The 18,635-nt window shown below is 29.9% G+C and overlaps 2 protein-coding genes across 4 annotated transcripts; both read right to left on the bottom strand.

Annotated features, from left to right (window-relative positions):
* Positions 1-296: 296 nt before the first annotated feature.
* Positions 297-5,218, bottom strand: LOC127068822 (uncharacterized). Of its 3 annotated transcripts, none has more exons than XR_007783219.1 (9): positions 5,023-5,218; positions 4,708-4,836; positions 4,090-4,297; positions 3,556-4,031; positions 3,057-3,234; positions 2,745-2,966; positions 2,436-2,665; positions 2,117-2,357; positions 297-895 (listed from the first exon to the last, which is right to left on the bottom strand). XR_007783219.1 is itself a non-coding variant. In XM_051005103.1 (8 exons), the coding sequence occupies exons 1-8, from the start codon at positions 5,044-5,046 to the stop codon at positions 2,196-2,198; spliced, it is 1,629 nt and encodes a 542-aa protein (XP_050861060.1). In that variant the 5' UTR covers positions 5,047-5,217; the 3' UTR covers positions 297-2,195. The 3 variants fall into 3 exon arrangements, 1 of the variants encoding a protein (XP_050861060.1); XR_007783218.1 differs by having other exon boundaries at positions 297-900; XM_051005103.1 differs by having other exon boundaries at positions 297-2,357; positions 5,023-5,217.
* Positions 5,219-10,179: 4,961 nt separating this feature from the next.
* On the bottom strand, positions 10,180-18,635 carry LOC127069199 (cilia- and flagella-associated protein 99-like; the record flags this gene model as incomplete). The annotated part of the gene is made up of 12 exons (XM_051005974.1): positions 10,180-11,440; positions 11,769-11,777; positions 12,925-13,139; positions 13,212-13,408; positions 13,471-13,612; positions 13,757-13,961; positions 16,018-16,100; positions 16,214-16,471; positions 16,567-16,701; positions 17,785-18,008; positions 18,174-18,318; positions 18,414-18,635. Coding segments are annotated over 12 exons (1,956 nt in total), but the record flags the coding sequence as incomplete, so codon positions are not given.

The raw sequence follows: 18,635 nt of genomic DNA on the forward strand, positions 1-18,635 counted from the left end.
CCTTTTGCCCGAAATTATTGATCCCGTAATTTTTCGAGCCACCAATAACAACGAGTAACATGCCATCATTGTTTTTACTTATTATAATATAAAATGTATATAATGTTTAAGTACATTTTTTGTTATTGTTATTATTATAATATTATATTATATTTATAATATATTATATTATATTATTATTATTATTATTATTATTATTATTAATAGTAATAGCAGTGATATTTGAAGTAATATACAGTATCATGGAAAATCACTTAAAAAAAAACACCCATAGATAGTGGAAATAAACTCATGTTTTAATTTATATTAAAATAATATAATATATAAGAATTTACCACTATTTTTGACAGGAAAAAATCTTGTTTTTTATAAAAATTTATATACTAAATATAATATGTGTCAGTTATATTTATTATTTTCTATTTGTTGTAAAACAAATACGTGCTGATATCATATCTAGTACGGGTCATTGCGACCATCAAAAAAGAATATACATATGAAAGATTGAAAAGTTAAGTTCACGCCCTACTAACACAACTACTCTACCCACGTAAAACCAATTGTTATGTATGCCTGAGAGCGGTATAACCAAACAAGCTTATACATTGATACGATAAATGCATAGTGAGGACAATGGTCTCTGCTTGTCTACTTATAGTTCATATTTTATTTATACCTGTCAATGGAAAATATACCTGTCAATTGAAAAATGATAAAGTCCCATAATATTGAAAAAAAAGGATGGTAATATGTAAAGATCTTTTTTATCGGTTAAATCAAACAAATTTTCATGGTTTAGTATTTTTGTATTAGATGGCTTCTCTGAATAACTAACGAGTATGTTCATTCCATGTTTGCTCAAGGATTCGTCATCAAGTAAGGCATCAAGCGGACTCTATCCTAGACGGCATGAAATCAGACTTCAAAACTCACATATATTCTCTCTTATTATTCATAATGTTGAGATAAAAATCGATTGGTAGGAAGTTCTGTGTTGCGGTCTAATGAATAAGGTCGTACCGTGAAGAAAATCTGATGAGTAGGTTACCGGTAACAAATAAAGCTAACAAATGGACCCTACCCAAGATGCCATAATAGATCTTCTCAAAACTTTGTTTTCAACTATTGTTTGGTTGCTATCGAGACAATGCTACTATATAAATAGATCGCTATAGTAGTAATCACTTATGTGTTACTACTTTTTAAATGCGTATCCCTTTGTTGCATATCTTCGTATCGTATCACTGTTATATATTATCATCATTGCATATTATCGTTGTTTATTTATAAGGATATTGCATATCCTTATAAATACGGAGGATACTATCTGTCCTTTATCTGTCCACATCGATATGCAACTGTAATACGATACGAGGATACACAACAATCGAATACGCATATCTTTATGTAATCTTTTGTTTGTATATTTCCAAAGTAACAAACTGAAAAATTAAACAAATCGTAAAATATAGCAAAAATATTAAAAATATTCGAAAGTTAAGGTTTGAGAAAATGAGAACGGAATTGAATACGTTCTAAAACAATACGTAAATTATAAAAACAGACAATATACATATGTACAAAGACAAATACAAAAAAAAATATCAGACTAAACATAAATTTGAATACATTACGATGTGTATGCAATCAATATGATAATGTAGTTTACATATAAGTCTAATCAAAGCAATGACTTATAGATTTTACGAATACAAATCACGCACGTAACAGTCTTTATCACATCTGGAACAGATTACACATGCCCAGTGTCTACATGAAACACATTCAAGTCAAAGTACTTTAGACTTGAAAATGGAATATCGTAATTCCTCATATTACAACCATTTCCGATGGTTCTTTTATGTGAATGGAATTCCTATATCCGGTGATTGGTTGACAATAGAACATATTTGATCTTACTATAAAACAAGTATCTACATCTATGTCTATGACACATGGACTTCACATACAAGGGAACTATTAAAAGGTTTGGCCTTCGATGAAACACCGTTATCGAGATACGTATAATGAAACTTTTTATACATATTATTCTCTATTATAATAATAACATTTTCTATTATTATAAATATTTTCTATAGATATTATTCTCTCTTACCATATCTTACAAGAATCCATTTATCGCAAATTGAAAATTTCTAACTTCCTATTAAAAAAAAACATATCAACGAAAACGATCATTTGGACTGGTAATTTTTAGCCATTACTTTAAGATCTTTTCTGCTAATTTTTCCAGAAGGTGTGTGCGGCATTTTTTCCAAAAATTTAATACCGCCGCGGAGATGATAACTATCCGTCATATTTTTTTCCACCAATTCTCGAAGCTCTCCTTCGGATACCTTAACGTTGGAAAGAATGTAATAAATAACTAAATCCTCCTGAGGTTTTAATCACAAAATTTTTCTATAAAATCGTACCTTCGAACCAGGAACTTTGATAATAAAAGCGATGGGATGTTCATCGTCCTCAAGATGAGGAACACCAACAACAGCAACCTCGATAACATCTGGATGAGATTGCAAAAGATTCTCAATTTCGGACGGCGAGATTTGAAAACCTCTGTACTTCATAGTTTCCTTCAGTCTATCCAGAATAAAAAGTTCACCGTTCTCGTCGTAATAGGCGATATCACCGGTATGCAACCATCCTGTCGTTAAGGGTAATAATTCGATTAAAAAAGTTTCTTTAATAGATTATCTCTATCTTTCTTTTCTTCGTTCCTTTACCATCAGCATCGATCGTATCCTTGGTTGCCTGTGGATTATTGTAATAACCCTTCGTCATCATTATCGATTTTGTTAAAAGTTCACCTGCCTGGTCTGGACCCAATGCATTTCCTGTTTTTAAATCGATGATCTTGAGTTGTGCGTTACTTGTCACCGTTCCAACGGTACCTGCTTTGTGGTTTGGTTTTTGAGCAGTTATAACGCCACAAAGTTCGGTCATTCCTAAGAATTTATAAATGATTCTATTAGCGGACTTCGTTTGTAAGTTGTAAGAGACGTAACAAAGGATCGCACGTATTTTCTTCGCCTTACCGTACATTTGTATAACATCGGCATTTGGCAAGCATTCTTGGAGCTGAATTTGACTTTTTGCAGTAAATATAGCTCCGCCAACATATACTTTTGTAATACTGGATACGTCGTACTTCTTAAAATACCCCGCCTTCAATATTCTATTTATCATGCTAGGAGACAAAAACACCCATGTAACCTATGTAAAAATAATGATTCGTCATTTCGTTTAAGATTCCTCTATAAATATCAAATATAGTGTCTGTATGTGCGTATGGAAATAAATAACATATTATTATTCTTCGTCTCGATAAGGAGGCTTACAAACGCCTGTAAATAGATTTCTCTGTATTACAGTTTCGTACAAATAGATTGCATGTCATAAAGAGCCCAAAATGTTACTTATTTAATTAGGCAATTTCTAATTAATACCATTAGCTACGTATGAAATATCGTCCATCTCACGATATTAATTATTTCCATTGATAATTTTATATTATATTATATCATTTAATGTTACCTTATACTTTTCTATGATTTTACACGTCGTCTCCTCCTCAAATTTAGGATAAAGTAATCTCTTACAATAATTAACCGTACATTTCAAGGTTAATAAAACTCCACTGATCCAAAAGTATGATGACAGCCAGAGTGGAATTCCTTCAATACCCCAATTGCCATTTATGATTAAATTACACAAAAAAGCGAAATGCGAGATTGTAACTCCTTTAGGAAGACCAGTTGTACCGGATGAATACAAAAGTGCTGCTGTATCGTGAATGTTATCGATTTGCGCACATTCAAAATTCTCCACGTCGGACTTGCTATGACCTTCGAGTACTTTCGAAAAGGGCAAAACATTCGACGCCTTACCAAAGACGACGACTTTGATATTGTTATTATCGAGTTTCGCCGCTTCCAGTATCGTATTTACCGAATTTTCGTCCGCAAAGACAATTTTTGCACCAGATAATTTCATAAAGTAACGTGCCTCACCTGAAAGTGATCATATTAAGACGAAATTCGCTTGGATTGAAAAGTAAAGAAGACTCACGTATATCCATTGCAGAGTTCCAAGGAGTAAAGATTGCTCCCACGCAGAAGATAGCGAAGAATGGTGCAAAACTATCCATAATATTGGGAGCGCATACGGCAACTACATCATTATTTTTGATTCCTCGTTGACGTAACCATAGCGCACATTTTACAGTCCGATCAAACATTTCGGCAAAAGTATATGTCTCTTCGGTGATGATGTCCACCTGTTTCGATTTATATAAACGATCGATCAATATTTTCAGAAATAAATGCCGTTAACAAATTGTATACAAAGAATTAAACATATGAATTTTCATATTAATGTTGTATGTCTAGATGACGAAAAAGAAAAAAAATGGCGGAAGAAATATTTTCTAAATCTTTATAAAATAGACGGAAGTACATACGTATGTAGATCATATTTTCTATCGTTTTGATACTTGTGATAAAATTTACGTTATCTTCTTATAAATTATTCAAATTATCTAATCATGGATACAGTGATAGATCTCTGATGAATGCTTATAATATGCCGCATCCGTTTTATATTACACGTTATGTAGCCGATAAACTCGTAGGAAAAAAACAATGTAATGACATATTATTATATCTACGAGCCCATTAAAATTCTCACCTGGCCGACAAAGTCGGGTCTAGCTTTCATTCTATCCAATAGTAATTTTCCAACATTCGTATATTCCGTGGATAAAGGTTCATCTTTTCCTTTCAATATATTATCTTTTATAATGAAATCAAAAGCATTCTGAAATAATCAATTGAAATGATTGATAAAGGACACTATAGTTTACATAAAAATTTAAACGTTACACGTCATTCACTTGAATTGAACATATTTATTAACGATCAACGATCTTACTGAAAATTTGGGATCACTTAGAAACTAAAAATTAATCAAATGCACAGAAAAACGGAACAGTCGAACGCTTACATTTATCGATTTATCGGCGACCATGATTGTACACTTCTTTCCAGTGATGAATTTACTATATTATACTACCGTATCTTTCTATCTCTTTCGTTGAAATGATCTCGACGCTTCAAAATAAAACGATCAGAACAATATTCTACGTGATGTGAATGACGACTGCAGAAATAATCACGTCGTCCTTCCTCTTATAGTAAGTACAAGAGTGACTGGACTATTCTTCTATTTTCTATCCCCTTCCACTAGTTTACAACGTAAACTTCACATCACGTGAAAATTAACTACGACTCTTTTTAAAAGTCTTCATTCGTTCTAACAGTTGATTACTATTCTCGTACTGAAACTATAATAATTATTATAATAGTTCTAATAACAACATTCATTCAATCTCGAAGTTTCTAGAATCATTCAAAAATATTTTCTGCCGATATAATTATCATTTCAGCGATATATTTATTATTCACATGTATCCAGGCTATATTATCCTTTAATTGCGCGATATCCATTATGATTTAATAGAATAACTATGATCAACAGGTTTTATATAAATTTGCAAATCACCTTCTAAGAAACTTTTTTATCAAGAAGACATTATTTTGTTAAATTCTTTTTTACAATGATCAAAGATTTTATTTAAGCTTTGTTTGTCTTAGGAGTTCGATATCTAATTTTTATTTCTTTTTCTATTTATTTTTTTTTTTATGATTCTTTCGTTCTGTCAGAGTCCGTGGGAAGATAAAATTGAATTCTGTTGACTCTCATTATATGAGACAACGTCTACGTTAAAGGTCGATTCATACATTTTAGTTCTGTCTCGGTTTAGTTCCGTCACTTAAGTCACAATTGCAGTTTTCGGTTCATTTCTTCTATTTGGACATATCAATTCAATATATCTACTATTAATCAGATTATAGAGATCTTGTTCTATAGAAATCAAGAAAAGTAAGCAATCATAAAAGTAAACAATCGACGAAACCATCGAAAATCTTCTGTGTCCGTAGACAACAAATTGCAAGTTAAAAAAGATCAGTTAGTAGATTTCAATTCAGTCTCCGTTTCAATCGCTCGAGTACAGTAACTTTAATATTATTATATGTAGTTTAAATGTACTTTTCAATTTGTAATTTGCTATTTTCAATACGATTTCAATTTGGTATTCACTCACTGATCATATTTTCTATATCCCAGATCTTTCAAGATCCCCGTTAAAAACACTTTTTTTAAATAACAAATCGAATTTTAATAACTCGCGATCTTTGTTCATGTTACGATATAAAGAAAAGAGAGAGAAAGAGAGAAAGAGCAAATCTTCTATCGTTTCTTATATCTTCACTTTTTCTTATCACTATCAGCTTCATGCATACAAATATTATTTGCCATTTGATAAAAGTAACATTTCAAAATGTGAAAATCTCCTTTGTTCATAAATAAAAAACGATATTGCAATTTCGTCAAAAATCATTGTTAACGACGATCTCGAAGGATCTCGAATACAGAAAAAATATGACCGGATGATGATCAAACTGAAATTTAACAGAAATATGTGAACGCGTAAGTAAGTGAATACATTAAAATTATATAAAATAATTATTAAAATCACTATGACCGAAATTCCGATCAGAACAAAAACGGAAGGAAGATTGTACTGAAATGTGTGAATCGACCTTAAAACGATTAAACTAATGTAGTCCGTTCAACTACATGAGTCAGAAAACGTAAACAAACGCACGTAATGGCGACGTGATCGAATCAAGAGATTTTCACGTGAAATTATTGGTGAAATTACAATTTGCAAATGATTGTAATGAAAAATTGATAAAATAGTATTCTTGACAATTGCAAGTGCACGTTATTTTTCTTGTATGATTCGATGAATGATTCATATAAATACATTTCAACAATAACGGTTGAAAAAAGACAGTAAAGAGCGAAAATGAACGTATATGTGTATAATATCGGAACGCAGGCATTAAAGACAAACATACAGCTTTTTCAAAAATATCTTTAGAAGAAATTTTAATAAACGTACCAATTATGGTAGCTTTAAAAAATGTGGATATACGTTTATCTCTAACAGTATTGCATATTAATTAAAAATACATACAAATTATGTATCGGCATTTATTTGGTGTTATACAATTTAATTTTATTTACCTTCATTTTATTTTTTATATCAGCAAATATGAGTAAGATAATAATTAGAGTATACGCCATATTTTAAGCAAAATATTTGTTTTATTCTTACAAATTATTAATACAAATAAAAGATATGACATGAAAGAAATTTTTAATTTTTGTAGATATAATTACTTTAAATATTATAAAAATATTACACGTAACGATAAACATATAAACACATCCATCAAGTGTAATATCAAATAGAAATATACCATGGAACATTTATTAAAATATAAAATAAAATTATTAATTCTTGTAATAATCATTTCTTTTTGTAATGTAAAAATAATTTAAAATGTAAAGACTCTAATATATATATATATATATACACACACATACGAGGTGCACGCACGCACACACATATATACATACGTGTATGTGTATATTATTAAAAAAATCATATAAATTTTACGAAAGAAAAAATTTTTTCCCTTCGATTTTATTAATTCTATCAATTAATATAAAGTAACAATTAGATATAATACTGTACTTTTTCAATGAATGTATGTCATATAATAATCCTGATCGATAGTATGTACTTTTTACTTATAGAAAGTATGTTTTATTTATGAAAGTATGTACTTTTTTCCGACGTTGCCAAACGTAAATCAGTGCAACGTGAAAACGTATGCGTTCCCAATTGCGAATACTACATATTTATATATTCAAAAATAATATATCGGATTTTCATCATTCCAATTGTATGCATACGTGACATTGAAAACATCTTACAGGATAGAATTTTAAAAACGTAATTGCAACCTTCAAATGTCGTAAAGATAGCTATCTACTTGAGAATTTCTCACGCTAATAATTATTCTCAAGAATACTCTCAAATTTTGTATCCATTTGACAAGAACTTCGAAAATGTTTATTCTTAGATAGTAACTTATTAACATGTTCCTTCAGAGTCTACTATCAGATGTAACGCTCAGAACCTTGTCCATTCGAGATTCATCTATAATCGTCTACTACGTTCGTCTATTCTACTGTTTGCTTTCATATAATTGTTATGAGATAACGTCTCCATTCTTCCGTTCAATATTGAATTTATTTCATATATTTTTATTATTTCGAAACTGTGATACATTTTATCCGTTTTTTTGTAAACATATTTTGATCCTGTTACTCTCTAAGGATGGAATCAAGTTCAATGTGTACTTACGAATTCCAAAATCCATTTCAATAACCAAGTTTCATTTAATGAGTTTCAATTGCTACTTAACAATAAAGTTTCAATGAATGCAACGTAATCATTTTATATAAATTGGTTTTCGAACTCTAGAATGATTACCTGCGTTTTTGAAAACGTACCAGTAAATTGTTAGGAAGATTCGAACGTTTCACAAGTAGTACTCGAATTTTAAGTATTAGTAAGATACAGATAATTGATTGAACCGTTAAAAATTATCAGGGTTTTAATTTTCAACGTATTTCAGTTTCGATTATTGAGAACTGAGAAGTTAGTTAATAATTAAACGACTATTGCAGGTTATAGGCTACGGTAATGATCGTCTCATTATTCGGATCGAAAGTATTCATAAAAAAGGTTCGAATCTACTTGACCAAAGTTCAAATATATTTGAAAGTTACGTTTCTCTAAATAATGACTAATAGTTCGAGTCTATTTGAAATTATTATTTTCATTGTTTCAAGTATATATTTATAAAACATTCGAAACTATTTAATTAGATTCGAATCTACTTGTAATATACTTTATCCCATCATTGCTGCTCTCACAATAGCTATTCTCAGAATACGAAACTGATACATATTTCTAAGAGAAACCTTTGATAGTAACATTCTTTTGGTTTCTTTCTTTAAAAGAATCCCATAATGCAATTGTTATCAAATATGTGGTTGAACCATGCTCTCAGATAATCTCTCTCAAGTTCATTAACAGATAATATCCACTGGCAAGAGATATTCTCGAGAGTAACTCGCGATAGTTTTACTACTAGAAAAACAACAGACTTAACAGTTTTTGGGCAGAAAATCGAAGCAAATCCTAAAGGCAAGTTTACTTGAGAATTTCTTGCGTTATAGTTATTTACGAGAATACTTCACAAATTTTTTATCCGTTTGAAAACAACTTCAAGAATGTTTTACTTTCAGATAGCCACTAACGTACTCGTTTAGAGCTTACTATCAGACAGAACAATCAGAACAGTGTTTCTTGGAGATTCGTTTATGCCCTTCTACTACCTTCGTCTCTTCTGCTGTTTATTTTGAGATAAGCGTGACATAACGTCTAGATTCTTACGTTCAATATTGAATATATTTCACATATGGTTATTACTGAAATATATATATATATATACAAATATATATATATATATATATATACAAAATATATATTTCATATATTATTATTAATTCGAAGCTTTGATATTTTCTATTTTTTTGTTTTTTTGTAGGTATTTTTATGCTACTACGAAAATACTATTCTCGAGGTGCAAATACCCGCTAGCAAATAACTTGTGACATTTTTCCGAGCACGACTCCCCTGGATTGTTTAAACACATGTGAGATAATGGGTGACGAGTTGAACTGACTTCAGTAACTGCTTTCAAATAGCAAAACAATGTTCAGTATAAACTTTTGCTTTCTTTGTTTCAAACAAACTTTCAATAGCATCCGAAAAATTTGATTTCGTACGCTAAAGATAACGGTAATGTTGGGCGAAGAAAGAGATATTCTGAGTAATTTCGCATAATTTTGGAACATAAAAAGCGAAGATTACTATAATAAAATAAAATAAAATAAATAAAAAATTCCTTAAAAGGTCTTTCTAATGAATTTAATAACCGTAAATAACTGAAATATCATGACGCATTTTCGTGTCTTTTTTCATTATAATAGTTCCTAAAAGTTCTAAAAGATACCTAAAATCAGTTAAACTCGTATATAAAAAATTGAATTGTCTAAGATCCTCCATTCTCGATTTAGGAAATAAGGTTTCATAAACACCGAGCTCATATCTTTTCAACCAGACTTTTCTATTTTTTATTTTTTTAAACAACTGCTATACATGTGCAACAGCAACCCATTGAACTGACATTTTAAACAGTATTAAATTTATGATTTCCTTCTAACAGCATTATGCGCTGTATATAATCACTCTCACGAATTACTACAGAGAATGAGTCGCATCAATATTTGCAGAGGAATGAACACACTCGCGCAAATTGCTCTTGCAAGAAATTCCGCAAGTTACTTGCCAGTGTATCCGCATCTATATTTCATATATTATTATTAATTCAAAGATCTCCTATTTCCTGCGTTCTTTTCTTGTAGACGTTTCTATGTTGTTACTCTCACAATAGTTATTTTCAATATACGAAACTGATTCATCTTAATCGAGAGAACTCTTTTATAGTAATATTTTTTTGTTTCCATTTAAGAAAATGCTGCAGTGCAATCACAATTAGATATGTAATTGATTCATGCTCTAGGACAATTACTCTCAAACACAGTGTCTATTAACAAGAAATACTCTCGAGAGCAACCCGTAATAGTTTTACTATGAGCAAATGAACAGCTGCCTTTTGTTTCCATTTGAAAAAATGTTACAGTGCAATCGCTTTCAGATGTAATTAAATCATACTTTCAAGTATGCAGTTGAACTATGCCCACAGATAATTACTCTCAAACGCAGAAATATTTTCGAGAGCAACTTGTTACGATTTTATCTATCAAGTAAATGGCTATCTTAAGAGTTTTTTAGGCGGGAAGTCGAAGCAAGTTTTAACAATGGCCTACGTAAATTCTCTCTTAAATTCGACAATTAACTAATTATCGTTCGTCAGATGATTGTTAATATTCCGTGTACTTATCTATCACACGCTTAGCACGCAACTGTTTTATTTACGTCTTTCCTGGCTCGTCTCACTCAATGGATTATAATTCGAATGACGAACACGCACAAATTTCATAAGCTAGTAATCTTTTATTGGATGTTTCAAGAACGTTTTTCAACGCAATTATGATATAATCTTCCTTCGTGACAAGCAAGATAAGCACAGGTTGTTAAATCATACTGCACGACATTTATTTATTAGTTATATCATCTATAATTCTTGGATCGAATGCAGTCTTGTATTTTTTTTTTCTTTTATTTCTTTATATTTTCGTCCTCAATGCTCTCCTTTCTTCCAATTTTTTTTGCAGTTTCAATACTTGAGGAGAAACGGAAGTAACGTTCAATGCTTTTTCATTTTCGCGCTTACGCGTATCAGATTTTCTAAAAATAATGGAATAGAGGAAATTAATAGAATTGCTTGTCGTCGTTTTTTGAAAAATTGCATTTTTGATTTGAAACATAAACGTATAAATTCGTCGATTTAAGATCCATTTAAAGTCTATTTGCATATATACAACTGTGTCATTGTCGTTTCGTGTCCCAGTTGTACACCAGATTAGAATTGGTTACCGTAGTTCTATATATAACAATTTATATATCGTCCGTGCTGTGTTCATCATCGATCCGTGACCTGGACATTCCCCGATCACATATGTTAGCTACCAATATTTTTCCTTTTTCTCGATTTGATCACAGCCACAACACGAACCTGTATAAACTATAAAATATAAAAATACAGATAAACCTCATATAAATATTTCATTCTGTAGAAATGATCCGTTATATAAACCGCATTACATGAGGCTTAAATATAATACAAAAACGGGTGTTAGGTACCAAATTTCTAAAAAAGCTTTTTTAAATTCTTTTTCATTTTTTTTTTTCATTACTTATATAAACAACGCATTGACATTACAAATAGGAATATATCTTCATTTAATTTAAATAATTCATATACTTAAGTTAATATGTAAATCATGAAATGAGTAAATTTTTATTATTCACTAATACATTATTAAACTTACGTGAAACGAATAAACTACACATAATATATAACATGTAAATGTTTTGGACAAAATATTATAAAATAAAATGAATGTTTTAATTGCTATCGCTATCTTCAAAAATAATATTTCATCGAAGATTTTTTATTTGTCTCCTTAACTCACCTCAATTGAACGGTAACTATAATGATTCCGGTGTAACATACGAAAAGTTAAAAATTTATGCACATATATATTTTAAAAAATATATAAAATGAAAAGATAAAAATGTAAATAATTATTTCAAGAATTTGCTTTATATCGAAACGATGTTGTTTAAATATTATACACGTATATTATCTGTACCGTGTCATACTGAAATATTCATAAAATTCTCGTTCATGATCTATTAATCGCTTGTAAATATTAAATCCTCTTTTTTCTTTATTTGTTTCTTCATAAAGAATATATCTAAAATAAATCGTCCTTTATTATCTTGTTTATGCAGTTCTCCTTTCTCTTCTTTCTTTTCTTATAGATAAATCTTCAATTGACATTATGTTATATAAGTTTATACACTTGTATAAAATCTAACTTCAAACTGACTGACACAGTCTTATCTCCGATATATTCTCAGTTACGATCTCAATAAAAATATCAATGCATTATTAACATTCGTAATAAATGCTAGGACACAAAACATTCACGGCACGGTTGTATGCAAGTATAATATCTTAAAAAACGAATAACGAAAAATTTGGATGAGCATAGATAAGTATTATATGACGGTGAATCGAAAATCTTTTCAAAAAAAAAAAAAATGATTGGAAATTTGAAAACACACAATCATAATATTTCGAGTGATCGTTACCGTCGTCAATTCAAATAAAACTTATCAAAATGAATAATATATTTGTACGATCGAATAAAATTTTTTTATTATTAATATCTAACTTGGTGCTTTTATATTCATCCAGCGCGATTTTACTATATTTGACTATATTCTTTTGCCTTTCTCGTTCTCGTTGAATGACAAACTGACGTTTCTCCAACTCCTCATTCAATTTCATTTTCACCCAAACTAGTCGTTCCTTCAACTAAACGGAAATGCGTATATTATTTAGTAGTGAACATTTTGATAGAGAATTTCTGATATATCGATAAATTACCTCGGTTAATGACATCTCACATAACAATCCTAAACCACTTGTTTCCGTAGGATCAAATTCCTTGTTCCTAGTAGCCAATCTTAATGATTGAATAGCCTTAATTTCTTTAATTAATTGACCTTTCCTTTGTATTTCTTCCTCCCTTTGCTTAGCCAGTAATATTTTCAATTGTCGCGATTTTTCAGATACCTCGGCAGCTGATATCAATTATCACAAATGATTTAAATCCTTTCAGATAAAAATGAAACAATACGAATACCTTTTTGACGTTTCTCGTCGATCATAGAATCGTAAGCATCTTTAGAAGCTTGTTCGAGCTCCCGACATTTTTCAACATTCTCCAACATTTCTCTCTTATGTTCTGTCCTCAATTTTTCTAATCTATGATATAACTCCTTTTTCTGCGACATAAGACGGTTTTTTATTTAATTTAATGTTTTTTTCCTTACGTCTCACTTGTGCATATGTCTGTGTATGTGTGTGTCTGTGTATGTGTGTGTCTGTGTATGTGTCTGTTATTTTTTTTTTTTTTGGACAAAATATACCTCCTCTCGAACATTCTGAGCGTAAGTTTTGTTCTCATTCAAAAGAGATTTCTTTGCCAAATAAGCACCTTCTCGTGTTAGCAACGCTATCAAATGCTTCTCTTCGATCTTGTTTATTTCCTCCTCTCTCTCACGTTGTCTCCTCTCCTCGTTTAATTTTTCTATTGATTTCGGATCCAAGTTGCCTTCGACCAACTTTTGTATTCTATTGAATTGTCATAAAGAATTAGAGTAATTCATAAAATCAATATTACTATATTATGAACATCGTACCGTGACAATATACGTGGTAACGTAAAAGTAAAAATATATTACTATCACGTCACGTGATATTCGATAAGAATTGTTATAAAGAATATGAGTAATTAATGAAATCAATATTAATGAATCAAATCACACTATCCATAGTAACGTAAAGATGAAGACATTAATCTCACATCAGATGAAATTCAATAAGAATTATTATAAAAAATTTGAATAATTAATGAAATCAATATTAATGTATTAGGAACCTATGCGTGACACATGACATATACATGTAGTAACGTAAAAGTAGAAACGTATTAATGTCACGTCACGTGAAATCACATACTAGTACGTGATTTCAAGTGACATTCTTAGAGTGTGAAATGATTTCCGTTTGTTTTAAATTTGTTAGAAAAAAATTATAAACCATGTCACGTTGTTCACGTCATTAAGCATGACGTATTGTCAAGTATAAAAGCAGGATTTCATAATTTCACGTCATTCCAAAATTGTATTATTGCGCGAATTCAAAAATGGTAAAAATTGTTTTTTAAATGAACATACAATTCCTATCTTTTATTTTTAACTCTAGTGTTTAATGTCATATCAACCAATTATATGGATTATATTAGCAACATAACAAGCTAAACTCAGGATATAGTTTGATGTAGTTTAGATAGTGTATTAGCCTTTTTATAGATTCTATGTTTTTTTCAAATTATCCTTTAACATAAAATTTTTAACAGAACATGTAATTTTATTTAATATAAAAATCACCAAATTGCATGAATCAAAAGATCCAACAGAAGATTGCATATTCTTAAAGGTGTGCCTTACTGGAATATTGCGTCTGAGAGGAATATTTTTTGTAATGCAGAATATATTCAATTGTCAGTTGTACAATGCACAGGTCACAAGGTAGGGAATCTTCTTTGTTAAAGAGATACTGATACGCGAATGAAGTGTTTCTATATCGTGATTCTTGAGATTACAACCTGATTGTATCTTGATAGTAGATAGCAATATGTTTATCTTGAAAAAAGTATTTGTAATCGATAGAAGTTTTGGTTTTACTGAAGATTTTAATTCTTCGTTTCAGTTTTTTTTCTTTCTTTTTTCTGTTTTTTCTTTTTTATTTTCTTAAAAAAGAATAATATCCAAAGATAGCACAAATGATATTTCGAGAATCAGCTAAATTGGTTAAATTTCTTCAATGTCTATATGAACAGAAACTCAAATTACTCTTATCGAGTTATTTCTTCGGATCGTTTTAACAACATTTTTAACAAAACATGCAATTTTATTTAATATAAAAATTACCAAATTGCATGAATCAAAAGATCCAACAGAAGGTTGCATATACTTTTGTTTCTTTTTTCTTTTTTTTTTCATTCTCACATTTCTTTTATATTTATTATTTTTATATCGTTTTAATATCATTTTTCTTTTTTATATCATTTTCAGTTAGACCATGCAAACATTCAAATTGATCCTTGGTCATTCTGAAATACATATGATATCTTCTAGAGTGTTCTTATAATTCTTTTGCTAAATAATTATATTCTTCTTAATTGTTCTTTTGTTTATATTTATTTCGTGTACTCTTAAATTTATCTATGCATTTTATTTTGAATCAGAAATATGCTATAAGATCTTTTATACCTTCCTCCCAATTGAAAAAATTATTCCTTGAGATTTAACAATTTATTATTACCAGGAACTGATATAGATATTACACAACATTTGTCAATGTTTTAACGTGATACAAATAACGCGATACTAACCATGACATCATTGCAATCATATCAGACATCATATCAAAAGTAATGCGGTAGCATATGATTTCACGCAACGTGATATTAGCGTGTTTCTAGCAATGGTAACGCAATACATTCAAAGACGAAATAGTTTGAGTTTTTTCATGAATGAATGTAACGTTAATAAACCGAATCGTGACCGTTGATGCTAACCATTTCTTTGCTTTTTTTTAGAAAAAGTCAATTTTCTCAACTAACTTTGATACTTCCTTTAATTCTTCGTTGGCTATTCGCGCACATTCTCGAAGAATCGAAGTTGCATTTTGCTTAATTTCGACAGGCTATAAAAATTAAACATCGTGTGTAAATTTAATCGTACTCGTATTTTATTATTTTTTTTTCCTTTTCATTTTTTTTTTCTTTTCTTTTTTAATATTATTTCTTAGATCGTAAGAAAAAGATCGATAATTACTTTAAAGATTGGTAGGCGTTTCCTTGGACAAATATCATGTTTCTCGATTTTTTGTTCTACCTCGATTAACTTAGTTTCACGTTTCTTCGAACACGCCGGCGCATTTTTATTCGCTTCTCTTAACAAATGTAAAGCTTGATATTTGTTAGCTTCCCGTAGAATGTTCAACCTCTCTTCTATAGACGATGAAAAGTAAATCGAGTTTGGTATCTTCCGAGGTGATTTTCTCACCGTAAGATTCTATTCTGGGTAGAGGAGGGATCCGTCAAAATGATCTTTCGATTAACAAATGATGATTAAAAAATATAAAAAAATTCATTTTAATATAAAATTACTTCTGGCGTCGGTGGTGGACACTTCGTTGTTCTTTTCACATGATTAAGAACTTTCATAAAAATTGGCTTCGTTGTTTTTTTCTTCGGTATCGCCATCATACGATGCTTTTCTTCTCTCAAATAAATTCGTAAAGCCTAATAAGATGAGTAGCGTCGTTATCGGATCTTTTATACATATATAGATTGTATTGTAGATACTCTTGGTGATCTACACGGTGATTCACGTAGCTTTAACAAGCTTTATCTTGTTCTTCTTTTTTTGTTTGTTGAAGTTAGAAAAAAATGTTAAAAGGAAAGAAGACGAATGGTTTAAAATAGACGACATATTCACGATCATATATTTTTCGCAGGTGCGATAACGCATGTACACGTTGCAGTAACATTATTTCTTTTAATGAAAACTTCTTCTTTTTTTCTTTTTTGCATACATCGAATTTACACGTAATTTAACGTAAAAACGTGTCGTGACTGAAAAATGATTTGCTCGCGAAATATTTTGAAAAAACATTTTTGTTAAAAAAGATGCTCAAACGCCTTTCTTATTAGACCCTAAACATTTTATACAATATCTTTTAATCGTTTTCATAACTTTCGCAATTGTTTCTCAATTTTCTCTTATTCGTTTTTTTTTTACGTCTTTTGCGGAATTTGAAGAATATCAGTATTTTTTTTTTTTTTTTTTTTTTTTTTTTTTTTTTTTTTTTCTTCAAGTAACCAAAGAAAAAAAATCTAGAGAGTTGGAGTCGAACAAGCGAGCAACGTGTACTGTAATATTCATACATACATACGTGTAAGGAGTTTTGTAACGATGAATGTTGAATTGAATTGCGTGCTGGAGCATCATCTTGTTGGTTATACATACATATTGTAAATTTAATCGGGTTTGTAGTAGAATATCATAAAAAATAACGCGATATAAGAAATAGTTATTTACATAGCGTTACAATGAAGCATTCGAGTATTTCCTTCAATAATGATATTTTATCAAAATACCTCGCGAACTACTTATACTTTTGACCACATTACTCCAATACTTTGTTGACATTAATTAACAAGGATTCGACGTATAGAAAAAAAAGGAAGATTTTCATTAAAAAAGAAAGAGAAATGAATAATGCAACGACAAAACACATATAAGAAAAAGATATAACTTGTCAGATTTGTATGAATCATCCCATATACTTATTAATTCTAATCATATTTCAAATTTAATCGGACCTTCAAACCTGGCAAAGCGAACAAATAAGGTTCATATATCTTTTCTTGGACGAAACTTTCTTCGAATACGTCGCAACTCTTCGTGTAAAACAAATCCATTGTTTTTTTGCGAATCAAATAAGATAGGAGATTCAATATTCTGTCGATATTAAAATGAACGAAGAAATCCATGGTATTTTTAATGGCCAAGGAAGATATTTGAAAGATTAGGACGTATGTAATCACTGAAACGTATACTTACTTGTTATTCTACGTTAGACGCTTATATAAGTCATTCTGATTTAAAGACAATCGATGAAAATAATAATTATACCAGAAAATAATTATATAGACTTCTAATAAGCTATTCGTAAAGGCGTAATGTCAGAAATCACATCTACTACACGTACCCATTATTTCGCATAAATCATGGTTTCTTTTGTAACACGGTTTTTGCTTTATAAAATCCTCGCATGCAATTCTCAAAGGAAATTCAAATCGAACTATGGTCATGAATAATTCTGCGATCTCGTAATGTAACGACTCTGACGGTACCTTGAAACATATCCAAAAAAAAATTAACATTAAAACGTAATAATTCTTTTCAATAAATACATATTTATTATTAACAACGAAAATCGATATTATACCTGAATTTCTTTAACATCCTCGACGAGATACTTCAACGAGTTAGAATAGGATTTGCAATTTTTCTCATCGATTGTCTCTTTCATGAACAATACCAGACAAAATTCATCCGAGGAGAGATTGTGTTTTCTCGACGTAAACGCGTCCAACATTTCGATAACCGGAAGAACGACGGATAATTGGTAAACATTCTTCTTGTTTATCTGATTAATTAACCTGATTAA

This window comes from Vespula vulgaris, chromosome 14 (assembly GCF_905475345.1).
Source record: "Vespula vulgaris chromosome 14, iyVesVulg1.1, whole genome shotgun sequence".
Classification (NCBI taxonomy): Eukaryota; Metazoa; Arthropoda; class Insecta; order Hymenoptera; family Vespidae; genus Vespula; species Vespula vulgaris.

What these genes read in the sequence shown, in the direction of transcription:
- LOC127068822 (XM_051005103.1), bottom strand. Translation starts at nt 5,046, where the DNA reads ATGGTCGCCGATAAATCGATAAAT. An exon ending in AAATCATAGAAAAGTATAAG is followed by an intron (nt 3,235 to 3,555) that starts GTAACATTAAAT and finishes ATTTTTACATAG; the next exon opens with GTTACATGGGTGTTTTTGTC. An exon ending in GGATACGATCGATGCTGATG is followed by an intron (nt 2,666 to 2,744) that starts GTAAAGGAACGA and finishes CCTTAACGACAG; the next exon opens with GATGGTTGCATACCGGTGAT.